This window comes from Filicampus tigris, chromosome 8, assembly GCF_054856515.1.
Source record: "Filicampus tigris isolate MCC_2025a chromosome 8, RoL_Ftig_1.0, whole genome shotgun sequence".
In the NCBI taxonomy this organism is placed as follows: Eukaryota; Metazoa; Chordata; class Actinopteri; order Syngnathiformes; family Syngnathidae; genus Filicampus; species Filicampus tigris.
The window spans coordinates 20,413,484-20,428,178 of NC_141224.1; the positions used below are offsets into that span (position 1 = coordinate 20,413,484).

General features: G+C 39.1%; 1 protein-coding gene across 1 annotated transcript in view; it reads left to right on the forward strand.

The window, feature by feature from the left end:
• Nucleotides 1-12,359: 12,359 nt before the first annotated feature.
• Nucleotides 12,360-14,695, forward strand: part of LOC147144025 (uncharacterized) — a 39,948-nt gene continuing 37,612 nt past the window's right edge. The window contains exon 1 of the mRNA XM_086037798.1: nucleotides 12,360-12,519. Within this exon, the coding sequence (XP_085893924.1) occupies nucleotides 12,360-12,519 (160 nt within the window). The remainder of the gene's footprint in view (nucleotides 12,520-14,695) is intronic.

Genomic DNA, 14,695 nt, shown 5'->3' on the forward strand with positions numbered 1-14,695 from the left:
GCGTTCCGCGTGCTCTGACTGTGGAGGTGAAGGCGTTTCGCGCTTTTGTTTGAAGATTAGGTTTGTTCCTCATCGTCCACCGTAGCCATTGCTCTGTGAACTTGAGTAGATATGCAGTTGATAGTTTGTCATTAGACACTTGAAATTAGATAAGCATTTATTTATAACTAAAAACGCCAATCTGTCATATTACACTCAATTGCATAACAATAACAATAAACAATAATAATCATTTATTATTATTATTATTATTGTTATTATTATTGTTATTATTATTATTATTATTATTATTATTATTATTATTATTATTATTACTATTATTATTATTATGTGATTGGCTGGTGACCAATTCCAAGCCTCTTGCTCCATGTCAGCTGGGATTTGCTCCAGCACGCCTGTGGTGAGGGTAATTTTCACACAATAGATTAATATTAATAATAATAATAATAATAATAATAATAATAATAATAATAATAATAATAATTGTGCTATTAGACTTAGAATCCCAACATATCAGCAAATATACAGTGGTATGTTTCTATTCGCTAAATTCAAATTGCAATCCCGCCTTTTAATTGTTGTATTTGTTACTGCACACACAGGGAATTTGTAGACCTCCCACCCCCAATAAAATAAAATGAAATAAAATAAACGCCTAATACTGCATCATTATTTATATCACAAAGTTACAAGCTAAAATATTTGTGTTACATTTTGGCCACTTGTTCCTATAAAGAATGGACTCTCAGAGTTTGACCCAACCGATTTACATTTCATTGCAAATTGTGAATTCTGTACTTGCATCTTTCAATGAAAGAGATATGTAAATCGGTATGGAGGTATATTCCCAGACTGAGGATGTGCATTTTATTCAAACAATTGTAATTCATATTTAATAAGCGCCACTGCAAGTGATCAACAATTCTCTCAGACTATATAGAGTATGTCTCAAAAAATGTATTTAAAAAATACAAGGGGAGAAAGAACAGCCCTCTCAATATTCAGAGATGGATTCCCATGTTCTGAAAAGTTGCCCAAACTGGAAATCACTCTCTTCAATTAGCCTGTTGGACTGCAAAAGAAGACAAGCAAGTGGCCTGTGAAATTATCTCATAACCCAATTCCACAACTTTGGAATGGAGTCTAAAACTACGGAATAATTCATGTGACAGACGGTCAGCGGTGGTTCACCTCCATAAGAGCATCTGCTTTGCAAGCTTTCTCATCCTGTGCTCCCCCTCTATCCTCTGGTGGCTACAGTTTAAAGTAAAAGCTTTCTTTAATTCTCTCCATGCCACATAATGAGCCAAATGGCCGTGGCAGTCATGAACAGTAAATCATTGCTGTCAAAACTCTGAGAGTTGTTAAATGTTGAAGCATGCTCACTGTATGAATCGATATTTATAAATATATAAACAAGAATAATAATCAAGTTAACTATCATTCCTGGGTATATGACTGATAGGGTGATAGGTGTGAAAACCTTTCAAAATGACAGTTATTTTATGTACTTGCATAATTCGAAACACAATCTTTGAAACGGTTAAACATTGGACAGTCAATAGACCCATAAATAGCACACTGCCTATTGGTGATATTCATACTATTCCAGGCCCAAATCAATAATAATATTTGGTAGAAGCAAAAGCTTTTTGCATGAGAAGGGAGCAAATTTGCCATCTGAAGATTAATTTAACGCCACTCCTAAATCCTGTGACTGCAGCATGGTTGTTCTCCGCTGTTCCTGAGCCTCAGTGACTTGTTTGAAGCAGTGCGTGATTGACAGGTATGAATTTGCATCAGCGAGAGAGATTTTTTTTTTTTTTTGTCCTCACTGCTCAAACCAGATGGTTGTGATAATTAACATGATACTGTTTCCATCACAGGGGAAATCACTGACACAAGGTTGGTCATATTAATAGGTTAAGGTATACTGTATGCTGTTGGGATGTTGCACAGTGTAGCCACATAATCAGATTATTAGGGGAAAGGTTGATTTGATGTGCTAAATCATTTGATTACAACTGCCAAGTCACATCTGGGGACTGCTGCTCAGCGTCAGTGCAGGCAGGGAAGGTGTGTTGTCTGTGGCTGCATCATGCTCAGTATTTGACAAATACTTCAGTGGCTCACCTAGAGCTGCCTAATTGTGCCATGTTAGTATTTTCTGACAAATTTCGTATATCTACAGCAATGTGATTATTTACTTCACAATGACTGATTTCACAAAAAATACAGCTATATTTATTGACTCCATTGCACTTTCACAATGGATGTAAGTGACTAATAAAATTACACGGTTGATAGACAAGAGGAAACTTTTGTGGCTTAATTTACTTATGGTTAAATCGAGGGGAAAAATATTGTTGGTAAACTGTAATAGTTGGCGGGATCAAAGCTCTAATTGTTGTTAAATCAAATATTGCCATACATATAGAATTTTGGCTACAGTTAAGTCAATGCATCTCAGTGTTTGCTTAATGACAGAACACAAACGGTACGTTCTAAAGGGTTGAGTGCAAGGAGGAGGCCAGTAATTTTCATTACCAAGACACAATAGCAAAAGCTGTCCACCACTTTTTACTCTTAATTTCACGCTGACATTCTATTGTATGATAAATGATGACGCAAATATATTGACATGATGATGTTTCGAGTTACTGTCCATATTGGAGCCGACACGTCCTATCATAGACCCACAGTTGTTTGTTGACAAGCAACTTATTACTACTTAGGACTAGCTTAAAGCTTAAACAAAACAAAATAATAAATCATTTGTTTTCCTGGATTCATATTTAAAAAGCCTCTCCATTAAGTTGTATTATGACAAAGATACATTTGCAAAGGGTAGGTCTTACAGTATTTTCACTCTCTATTGACATTTCAACAACTCCACCAAATGCTAAAATTCATAAAGGTTAAAATGGTACCACTCTGTGTTAGTTTGTTCTGAATGAAACATATTACATACTCTCAACAGCATGCTCCCTCTTACACTGCATGCAAGTGAGCAGCTGTGCTGCATGTACAGCATGTATGTCACAGTGTTGGCCATGACAAATTACTAGGTTGATGTCTTTGAGGAGATCACACATGTCCGGTGGCAGTGGGAGTGACAGCTATCCCTTGGACAGGAACTCCATCCTTAAAGAGCCGCCTCAGCAGCTGAAGTTGGACAGCAGTGTTATGATTTTGCCTGCTGTGGTGACACCCTCTGGCTGTTGGGGATTGGTTTGTCTCCAAAGGAGTGAGTGTGTGCATATGTGTGCCTGTGTGTGTTAGTGTCGCATGTGCATGTGGGCCTGTGCCACCGGTCTCAAGAAATCCCCTTGCGTTATTTTACAACATTACTTTAATATGATGTATAGTTTCTAATCGTTATTTCAAATTGGAGTTGCTGTTGTCCTGACGCAGGTTGCGTTTGAGCCCATCCATCCAGCAGACCGGCAGCTCCTGCAGCAGCAAGCAAACAGATGTCTGAGAGAGTGCCCACTCTGCTGGCTAAGCTGCTAAAACCACCCGCGGGCCTGGAGGCCTCAGTGGCACTTCTTTCCAAGAGGCTTTATTCTCTACATCAGCGTCTAGCACCCACACACCCCCATCCCAACCCGCCATCTCTTTCCCAATATCATGTCTGCTACCACTAAAATAAATTGTTAATATTGAATACTGACAAAGACCACATTTGTATTTTTCAAAAATAACGACAATGCCTTTAATCCACCAAGTTTACACCAGAAGAATGCACTCAAGGAGCAACAATACAAAAAATAAGGTTGGCTGAACAGAGCATGTCCATCCCATTAGAAATGACGGTAACTCTGTAAATAAATGAAGGCGGAGGGAGAAAGAGACAGGGTAGCATATTCGAATACTACTAATCTCAGTTTCCTATTATGTGGTCAAATCTGAGATTGTAGCACCTCCAGGGGATAACAACTGCCTTTCAATGGATTAAATGACTAAATACCCTATTTCAGTTTCAAGGACGTAATTAGTTTAAATAACTGCTGCTCCATTAAGAGAGAAGAACGTTGATCAGACAGTTGAAAGTGGAGGAATGCAGCCTGTCACATAATAAGAACTCAAGTGAATGGTGGAACTGCCTCTTTTCTTAAAAGACACCCGATAAGAGAGCTGTAAATACTACTTTTAACTTCTCTTTTTTTGTCTTTCATAGTGTTGGGATCCTAAATTGAAAACTCGATCAAATTATACTGTAAACATTGGTTTAGTATTAGAAAGGGGAGGGACAGTCTAGCCCTGGAATTCAGGAACTCCTTCCAAGTTGGGCATTTTCACAATATTCTTCTTTGGCATTTCTTAATTTGTGCCTTGTGTTAGTTAAATTATTTCAATAAGCAAAATCAATTAATATTGCACTGCTCCAGTAGCATGCAGGACTTTGGACATGAGCAAAAATGTGTGCTACAATATGATGAGAGAATACACACTGCAAGCAGTGGGAGAGGGCGTTAGTCTGGGATGTGGCCTCAACGGCCCCATATAGCATGCTTGAGGGATTGAGGGATGCACACTAAAAATGAAAAGTAATTTATAGAAAATTATGTCATTTTAATTATGCTTCTGTCATTTATTGTCATAGAAAGTGTTGGATGAGCTCCTTTTCTAGTCAGACTTTGTCATCAATGTTAATAAGACTTACCGGTAATATTAAGAACGCTGATTTGCAGTTACTGGTTAATGATTTTTTTAAGATATTCACATTACTAGAAGTATATTCACACAACAATATGCTTAAACATCAAGTCTTGATTTCTGAGATATTGGAAAATAATTTTACGTGTGCATTCTACTTTTAAAGATGTATTCTACTTGGAATGGAAATACCAGTCATTATTTTCTTACAATATGTTTTTGTCATTTTTCTCATATATGTCGACATATGTTATAGCTGTTTTAACACTTTATCTACTCAAAGATAAACGACTGTTGTTTCCCCATTAGCTGCACACATCACCAGGCATTGGCGAAAATGCCCATGAAAGTTTTGTCGTGTAGCTAGCTCTATGGTAATTCCACCATCACCTTCCTCACTGTTGTCATATCACCTAGAGATTTATTTTGCCGTTGGAACAATACATTTGTTGGTTTAGATTTTTTTTTCTTTACATTAATATAGGCGTTTTTAAAATCCTGTTATTTTATATTGTGAATTTGTGAAAGGTCAAGTATATTACGGTATATATAGATTCTATATGCATTGTGAATCCATCCCATCCTGATCCCTATTCTCATATGCAAGACCCACACCAGAAAACACCATCGTAATAAAGTCTGTTGATGTATTTTATAAGTGTGTCTGCTGGTTTATTACATATGCAGAGGCATCAGTGCACAGTAAAATGGAAAAATGCAATGTATTCAGAGAAAGGCAGGCCGTAGACAGCTCAGAAAATAAATCTACATCTGCCAAGCTCCATGCAAACGGCACAGCCATCCTTAATGGTGAAACCATTGATGAAAACAGATAAACATTTTAAATATTCAGGCATTCCTTTCACCCAGTATCAAAAGCGTCCAGATGTGGGAAGCTGAAGTTGTTATCACAAAGCCAAAGACAGCCATTGAAAGGAATTCCTCTGAATTTTCAACCGTATAAAAGTATTTTATGGCATGCAAATAAATGGTAATTTTACACTAGAAATAAAAACATGCCATTAAACCCCATCATTTGGGACTAAAACTCCACAAACAGGAGACACTTTCAATTTGCTTTGCCTGTCTCCCTGTTAGATGCCTGCGATTGCCGCGAAATTAATCCATTTAACAATCTGTGGCTTAAATTTGGGGATTTACAGTTTTTTTTAGAATATCAATAAGTTCCAATTGAAGAGAGGATTCTTTTGCAATTCAGGCATGTGCAGGCGATAACGCCAGAGTTGGCATGAAGAGAGGCAAAGATGGATTAATTATGCAGAGAACATGGAAATTCTGCTTATCATCGCTTAGCAAAGGAGCCCAGCTCACATAATCAGAAAACGAGGATGAAAAAAATAACAATGCAATGGCACCTTCCAGCCCATCATCTACAAGTTAGATTTTTCCTGTAATTAAAAAGTAACATACAATTATATTCATATCTCATATGCAGACTTTGAGTGGCTGTATATTAAATAATTACAGTTAGATACAAGGGCGGAAGTGAAAATTCAAAAGAAAAAAAAGAGGTTGAAAAATATATACAGTATATTGTATCAGGTTATCGGTCCCCAAGGTTGTATTGAACCACTTACAAAGTGGAAACTATTTAATCATCTTTGGAAAGAAAACCAAATCATAGACAAAACAGAGATAGTAGAAGACAAATGAAGAGCTCAAATGCAAAAACAGACATCTCCATTTTTTGTGAGTTGCATAAAATGTGTTTTATTTTTATTTTTTGTAAAAAAAAAAAATCATTTATTTCTGGTGCAGGTTTAAGCTAATAATTTGTATTTAGGGTATTCTAAGTAAATGTATATTAAGCAATTTAGGGGCAAATTTGGGGAGAAGTCGGAAATCAAACTTTTAATTAAAAGGTCCATTTAAGGTGACTCTAAGAAAATAATTTTGGTTAAAAAAAACAGTCGAAATATTTTTACGTAACTATTAAATTACACTGAAATGGTATTATGCTTTATAAATACAAGTTAATAACAGGTGGGTGGATCAAAACTATTATTTCTTGAACAAACCCTTAACCTAAATTTAAGTTTGCCCTTAATTCTAACCCTTCAAAGGGAGAGAGACAAGTCACATTTATTCCGCAGAGTCAGTTATCTTCTACTTCCTGAAGATCCTGTCGACCTACTTGATTGCGACCAACATCGGCGAAGTATTCCTCGAAGAATCTGTGGACCTGATCACTAACACCAATCTCATTCATGTAGTGATAGGAATTGCGGATGTCTTTTTTGCCTCCCCTTGATTTTTTGGGGGCATGTTCTGTTTGTGCCTGCTGGTGATGCCATTTTCCTTCTGCTCACAATCTTGCCTGGCCAATTCTAGCCACACCTGATTACAATCATCCTTGTTTGGTATCTTCTGTAGATCCAGTCTCCAATGGGAAGGTGTCGCAGTCATGCTCAGTCTCTGCTTTGCTTATCGCAACACTTGCTGTAAGATCTAGCTTCGTACCTGTTGGATTTCAGTTTTGCCAGTTCCAGAAGTACTTCATCCGTCCATCCATCCATCCAATGTGTCCTGGATCACCCCAAGGACCTCCTCCTATTGGGATGTGTCCAGATCCCCTCACCAGGGAGTTGCCCAGGAGGCATCCTAAATAGATACCTGAGCTACCTGATCAGGCTCCTCAAGCCTGAGCCACTCCTGGATGACCAAGCTTCTCAACCTAGACATCCTGTATCCACAAGCTTTTAGTCATAACCCACAGCTCATGACCATATGTGAGGGTAGGAACGTAGATCGACCAATAAATCGAGAGCTTTGACTTTCGGCTAACCCCTACTTTGCCATGAAAGACCAATGAAGAGCCTGCATCACTGCAGAGGCAGCACCAATCTGCCTGTCAATCTCGCTTTCCATTCATCCCCCACTCGGAATTGGTATTGGTATTAAGAACTTCTGTGATTTCTTTTGTGATCCATTGTCGATCGATCTTGCAATGGCATATTTTTTTTGTTTCGTTTATCATTGCCTTCCTTTCACCGTGGCGCCGTCCACCTGTAGTTTGCAATTTAGCCTCATAGTGCAGAGGTCGTGAGTAGATGGTTAATTATGATTCATACTTTTCAGCTAGTTGACACACTGTGGGAGTAGACCAGGGATGGGCAACTGGTGACTCCCTGCGGGCTGCACTTTGAGTGGTTCTTTAATTAAATCCTACCCCCCAACCCCCCTCACCCCCAAAATGTATTTATTTACTTTTTTACAAAGTAAAATATTCTTCAGAAAACACAGCTAAACATTCTTGATATGGTCCGTACGGAGAATGAAAAAATCGGATAATAACCAAAAGTCAAATATCTGGTCTGGCCCCTGCGTGGTCCAAACATATTTCAGACAGCCCAAAAGCAAGTCAATGGTCACTCCTTATTCCCACTTTTACCACACCAGTCCTGAATGACCATGAATGCATAATGACGAACTGGTGCAACAACAACAAGGACAAATCATATGGTGTGGTGATGTTTTTCCCCTCTACATTATGTTGTCTGACTTTTATTTAGTAGTTAGGGTGAAGTTAAAACTATTCAGTAGGGCCAGTATGAGAAGTATAGAGGTAAGGAAAATTGTTCTATCAAATGAGATTTGTAGCTTTGAGTAAACTCTGCAGCATGTCAGCCGACTACGACTTTTTCAAAAGACCCCATGGAGCAAATCCCTTGAAACTTATTGGGTCATTCTTCTCATCCAAGATAGCTTTCCAGTCCACTTGCAGTTTGCCGGCCTTTCAGAATGTGCACCTGTTGCTAGAGCCTTGATTTTGCTTTTTGATCAGAGGGCACTCTGACAAAAGCTGTCGAGACGAGTCTGAAGAAGAAGAAGAGGCAAGAGAAAAGATCCTTATCGAATGTTCTCCACCGGACAATGAATTTTCACTCACCATTCAAATGTATCTGTGGAATGCTTGAGTGATTCATTACAGCAGATCCTGAAGTGTGACAATGGACCTCAGAAATGAGTGATGGTATCTTTTGGCTGATTTCATTTCCCTGATCCTCCTTATCCCTCTGGCCTGTGTACCTCTATTAATTAGAAAGTAGGGATTTCCACTCATCAACTGATGGGTTTCATGCTCTGCTCTGTCACAAATCTCCTGTCTATGCTATCTCTCATTTCCCAACCGATGACTCCTTTGGAACTGGAGCTGCAAGTCAGGGTGGCTTTGGTAAATCATAAATATTTATAAACCGATTAAGAAAGAATAGTAAAGTTAGAACACACTGGTTGATTACCCTTGAACAGTGCACTGGATGACACCCCAAGGAAATGGAATGTGTCCGAGTGTATCTGAATCCATGTTTTCTTTGTTTCTTTTTCTTTCAGTATTCTTGCAGTTTTACGAAAATGTTTTGTTCCACATTGGTTGGAATATAAAATGTTAATATACTTTCATTTTGAACTATTTTTAACCCATTTGGCATTTAAAATCAGTAATTTATCACATATATAATTAGCTACCAATTCCACTAGCAGCAGTCTTACATAGGATGGTGCAAACATAAGACACGCCCGTGACACAAATTTCTTTATCTCTAGCTTTAGCATCATCATCATGAGCAATACAAATTGAAATGAAATGAGCCCCAAATATGTAGACATATGATGAATGTACTATAATTGGGTTTTCAGATTCCAAACGTGCTTCCTTTTAAAGCTAGTGTGATAATTGTTAAAATTGCAATGTACTATAAATCCAAAACACTGCTGTTCAAGATTAAACTGTTATGCAGTGATTACAAATGTACTAGACACATTGGGCCCTATTTTTGTTTCCTCCGATAGTGTATCCGTGTGTGAACCACCTGCAATGCCCTCAACCCCCTTTCTACAATTATTTGTATTATTCTACAAGATTGTCTCATGCTGGTGTCATATGAATGAAATAGTATTACGTCCACCATGCATCAAATCTGTCTGCCTGCACCTCAATTAAAATTGAAATATAAAATAGAACACCTTTTAGTCAATGTGAAATTTAGTATACTTTTTGTCACCAAATTGCGAGATGCGCTGGGGGGTGCGGCAGGAACGCTAAGTGTGGCGTAGCGGGTCCACCAAATTCACACACACTATAAACTAGGCCATTGCCCAGGCACGAAAATGAAGATGCACCCGTTTTTACACCAAGCGCAGACTAATTTCTGTCACCAAATTAGCAGGTGCTTCATGAGCAAGGCTGTTTCGTGCACCGGTAAGCCCAGACATGTACAACACAGCCCAAAAAATGCTAGACAAGACTTGCGCTGACACGAAAATGTAGTTACGCTCGTTTTTACGTTGGCGCCAGTCTACCAACATAGGGCGCATAGAATAAATATATCGTATTAAGCATATACGCTTTATGTCGAGAAATTATTTGGTCAAACATTTTGCTGCCTGTGGTTACACACTTAGCCAGCAGGTGGTTTCAGATGCACATGAAGCTTTGAGAAATGAAACTCTTCTCGAACTAATTGGCTCAAGTGGCACGAGGCTTCATCTCACCTTCACTAGTTGACATGCAGCTCAAAGAGGTCTGACAACCTACCGTTCACTATAAAAAATGGTCGTGCAAATTTATTGCTTCTTATGTTTAGCAGATTCAGAAAACAGGTCAGCTGTGATTGGTCGTTGTGAGCAGTTGTGATGTCATTTTCAGTCGACAGAAGACAAAATGGCCGCCCCCACAGACGGCTAAAAACGAGTGGATTAACACTTATTCCACAAACGCAAAATGAATCAGAATGCCGTGCTTAAACTAGTGTGCCTGCTGGGAACAAGTTTCTTGAAAAAAACATGTTTGGGTTGACTTCCGCGTTAAGTTCAGTAAAAAAACGGTTTTATGTTTTATTTCTAATTAAAGAAATAACTGTATTCTTAAACATCACCTATAAAAATGCACTTCCAATTGAGTATTGGCAAAACTGGTTTTAAATTTTATGTTAAGTGGGGTTGCTGGCATCTGTTGACTGTAACCAAAAAAGTAACTTGTATTCTAACTTAGTTTCTTTTAAAATCAAGTAGTCAGTGAAGTAACTGAGTTACTTTTTCAAGCTAGGTGTGGCAACACTGAGAGTGATCATTTGTCAAATTAGATCTAGAGAAGTTCCCAAGGGACGGAGAGGTTCACTGAGGGTGACTACATAGATTATGTTTATGTATATTACATGATTGGGTCAAAAACAATTTCGGTCAAAAAGGGACCAACCCACATCTTGGGTCAATATGATCCAATTTGATTTCTTTGATCAAGAAATTGGGTTGTTTTGTACAAAAGTAAAAAACGACCAAATTTTGGGTCGTTTTGAAGTTCTAATTCACTCCCACATTATAGAAAGAAAATCCAACTATGCTGTATATACATAAGTACCGTAATGGAATTTCTGATGTACTAGTAGAACTGCATCATGATACGAGTAGTGTACACTGCTATGACTAGCTCTAGTCATACGAAATAACATCAGAATAGACAGCACACTGCATAACAGACAGAACAACTCTTGCTCAGGTTTTTAGGGACAGTCAACGCGTTGAAAAAAAGTGCTATGTATTATTAATGACACCCAGGAGAGCAGAAATGGCCAATTTCCCTGTTGTCTCTATGACTAGGAGGGTGCTTGGGGGTGAAGTCCTGCAATTAGCTGTTGTATGTGGGTGGCCATTTAAGGCGCCATCAACGCTTGTTACTTGCATGACTGTAGAGGAAATGAGAGTGAACCACCCCGACTAATTATCCTTCCTACCCCACTCCCTTCAATATTAAGACATTAATGTTGATTAGTCTTTCTAATTAGGTTATGCTTTTTGATACAACTTGTGTTTTTTCCTTCTGGCTTTTAAGTATGATAATCTCTTTTTTGCATATTTGCTAGCAAAGTTATGCCTTTGTAGTCACGCAAATTAGCTATTGCATACAAAATGGAGAGGTGCATATATATATATATATGAGCCATTCTACCGAAATGGTTGAAATTGCTGTCCCACAATGAAAATCTAATTTTAAAAAACAATAAAGTGTTGAGACCTTGCATATTTTAGTAATATCTTGTTATGATCTTTTTTACCACAAGGCATTAATTGAGATACTATTAAACTGAATGTATAAAAAGTCATCTTTTATATGTTACTTCCTATTGGGAGGTGGCTGTCCCAATCTCTAACTCCTAAATTTCAATTCATGAAAAAAAAATGTAGATTTTTGCCAACTTAAAAAATACTTTACTTTAATAGAACATTTATATAACATTTATATATATATATATATATATATATATATATATATATATATATATATATATATATATATATATATATATTATTGTATTCATGTATGCATATATCGACTGGAAGAAATGTGATATTTTTTAAAAGATTGTCTTTGGTGTGATGCTTGTCACCTAGATGAATTACGGTAGGTTTCTATGGTAGACCAGTGAGTCAACTTGGACACATTTACGGTAAATTAAACTAAAGGAAGCAGCTAACTCACAGCAGTTGTGCTTTCAAATAATAGCAACATGTGATATAGCAGCCCCTCTCCTTCTATGCAGCACACAGAGACATGACTCGGCAGAAAAAAAAACCTAGTCTGCTATAAGATTGACCTGGAGTAAATTATAGTGAGATTCTCTCAGAGATGACAGATGGAATCTGTCTGTTAGGGCTTGATGTGGAGCTGCAGGTGATACATGATGTGTGATAAGGTGATGATGTCACAGCCGCAGGTGCGTCATGAATACAGCACCACCCAACACCCCCACATCACCCCACCCGGCCCCAAAGATCCCTCCACTTTTGTAGAAAACGGCACTGCTCGGAGTGTCTCGCAGAATATCCTGGCCTCCATGGCTGGTAAATTTCTGGATATTCAATGACAAACAAGAAGTCATTTATAGTAAGTGTGAGAAAATTAAACTTAAACTCATGTTATCGCAAGGCACTTTACATCTATGGAACAGGTCTACAACTACACTCCTAAAACATTAAAGGAAACCACAGAGCTGGGCACATTTTTTGCCGGTCCGGCCGCGACCCTCCACCCTTGACTTGGGTACCATTCCGGCCGCGACCCTCCGGCCATATTCATAAACATTGTCGGCCCCCGACCCATTTCGCCCCCCCAAGCAAAAAAAAAAGAAAAAAAAGCGTCCGTGATTGACTTCGCTGCGGGAGGGACGCTAACGGCAGAGGCCTTTTAAGGATCATTAGCTGGCTAATTTACTATTCGAACACACTGTGGACACGCTTCAAATGCGCCAATAGTATTTACCCAACTGCGGGCTTATTTGCATTGTGAGCCCCGGGGTTGGATTTGTCGTATTGTATAATTATTTGGGTCCAATAATTATAGAGAAGAGTTGTAGAAGAAGTCGCAGAAGTCGTAGTCAAGTTACTTAATTATTTTGCACACTTACCCTCCTTCCCGGCCTTCAAAATAAAAGCATACCAGCAAACCACTATACACTGCAGGTTTGCTATGGCGTATTTCCGGAAGTAGTGAATGCCAGAAAAAGTGCATGAACTCCACCTTGATGTGCTAGCGTCTGAATATACTCGTGGACACAAATTGTTTTGAAACAAGTCGGGGGGCGTCGCTTCAAAAAGACAGCGACAGCAATGCATATCGTGCCTGCTACAACCATAAAGGGATGACTAGACGATGCATTTAATTTTATTGCAAAAACGATCTGGAAGGTGGCGGCAAAGGGGGAACGTGGGTGAGTAGATTGTTTACTTTGAGTGATGGGACTTTGCAGCAGCAGCAACGAGCTGCGTGGCTCATCCGTCTCCGTGTGGGAAACTGTATGTCATCGCAACATGTGAGACAGCAACGTGCGCACAAGCGTGTTTGTATTTCCTCATTGTCACATCACGTAACCCGCGCCTACCACCTTCAACTGGGGCATACCATTACAATAGGGGGCAATACCATACCGGGGGTAGAAAGAAGCCTAAAAAGAAGCCTTTCACCGAGTAGGCTGAGATGATTTTTGGCCGCCTCACGAGCACGTCACACGCATGAGTGGCGATTAGTGGGTCGGACTAAAATCAACTTCCGGCCATGCTTAGTCCAGCCATTTTAAAAAATATGTCACCCCCCTCCCCTCCGCCCCAAAAATGCGCATCCGGCCAGGGCCGGAGGGAACGACCGGTCCGGCCCAGGGACGGACTGCCGAGTTCTGGAAAACCAACCAAACCCTGCAAACAAGGAACAAGGAAGCAAATATGGGCACTTATTTTATAATTCTAGATTTAAAATTCATGTCAGAAATAAAAATACAGACTCATTTGTATTTTTAGGCTTGTTTTTGGTGGTATGTAGTAGTTTTAGAAACGCCTACCCTGCAAAATCTCATTTATATAATTATTTATTATCAAAGAAAAAGAGAACTGGTGCTACGATTCAACTGGTTTCACGATTAACCGGCTCCTGGTTCTAACTGTGGCTGTTTTAGTACTGATGTCATTTTTACATGCAAATCTATTTTATAAGTGCCAATGTTAAGATCATCCAAGTGTCCCTTTAAATGGTGACTTTTGGATGTGATTGATTCATTCAGTGTACATGCTTGTACTTATTATTACTTCCCCTCCTTAAAATATTTCCTTCTATCATTTTGAAAAATAATCATTGATATGATGATAAGAGGCGGCACGGTGGTCGACTGGTTAGCACGTCCGCCTCACAGTTCAGAGGTCGTGGGTTCGATCCCGGCCCCGGCCTCCCTGTGTGGAGTTTGCATGTTCTCCCCATGCCTGCGTGGGTTTCCTCCGGGTACTCCGTTTTCCTCCCACATTCCAAAAACATGCATGGTAAGTTGATTGGACTCTCTAAATTGCCCCTAGGTGTGATTGTGAGTGCGGATGTTTGTCTCTGTGTGCCCTGCGATTGGCTGGCAACCAATTCAGGGTGTCCCCCGCCCACTGCCTGAAGACAGCTGGGATAGGCTCCAGCACGCCCGCGACCCTTGTGAGGATAAGCGGTAGGGATAATGAATAAATGAATGATGATAAGATAAATTGGTGT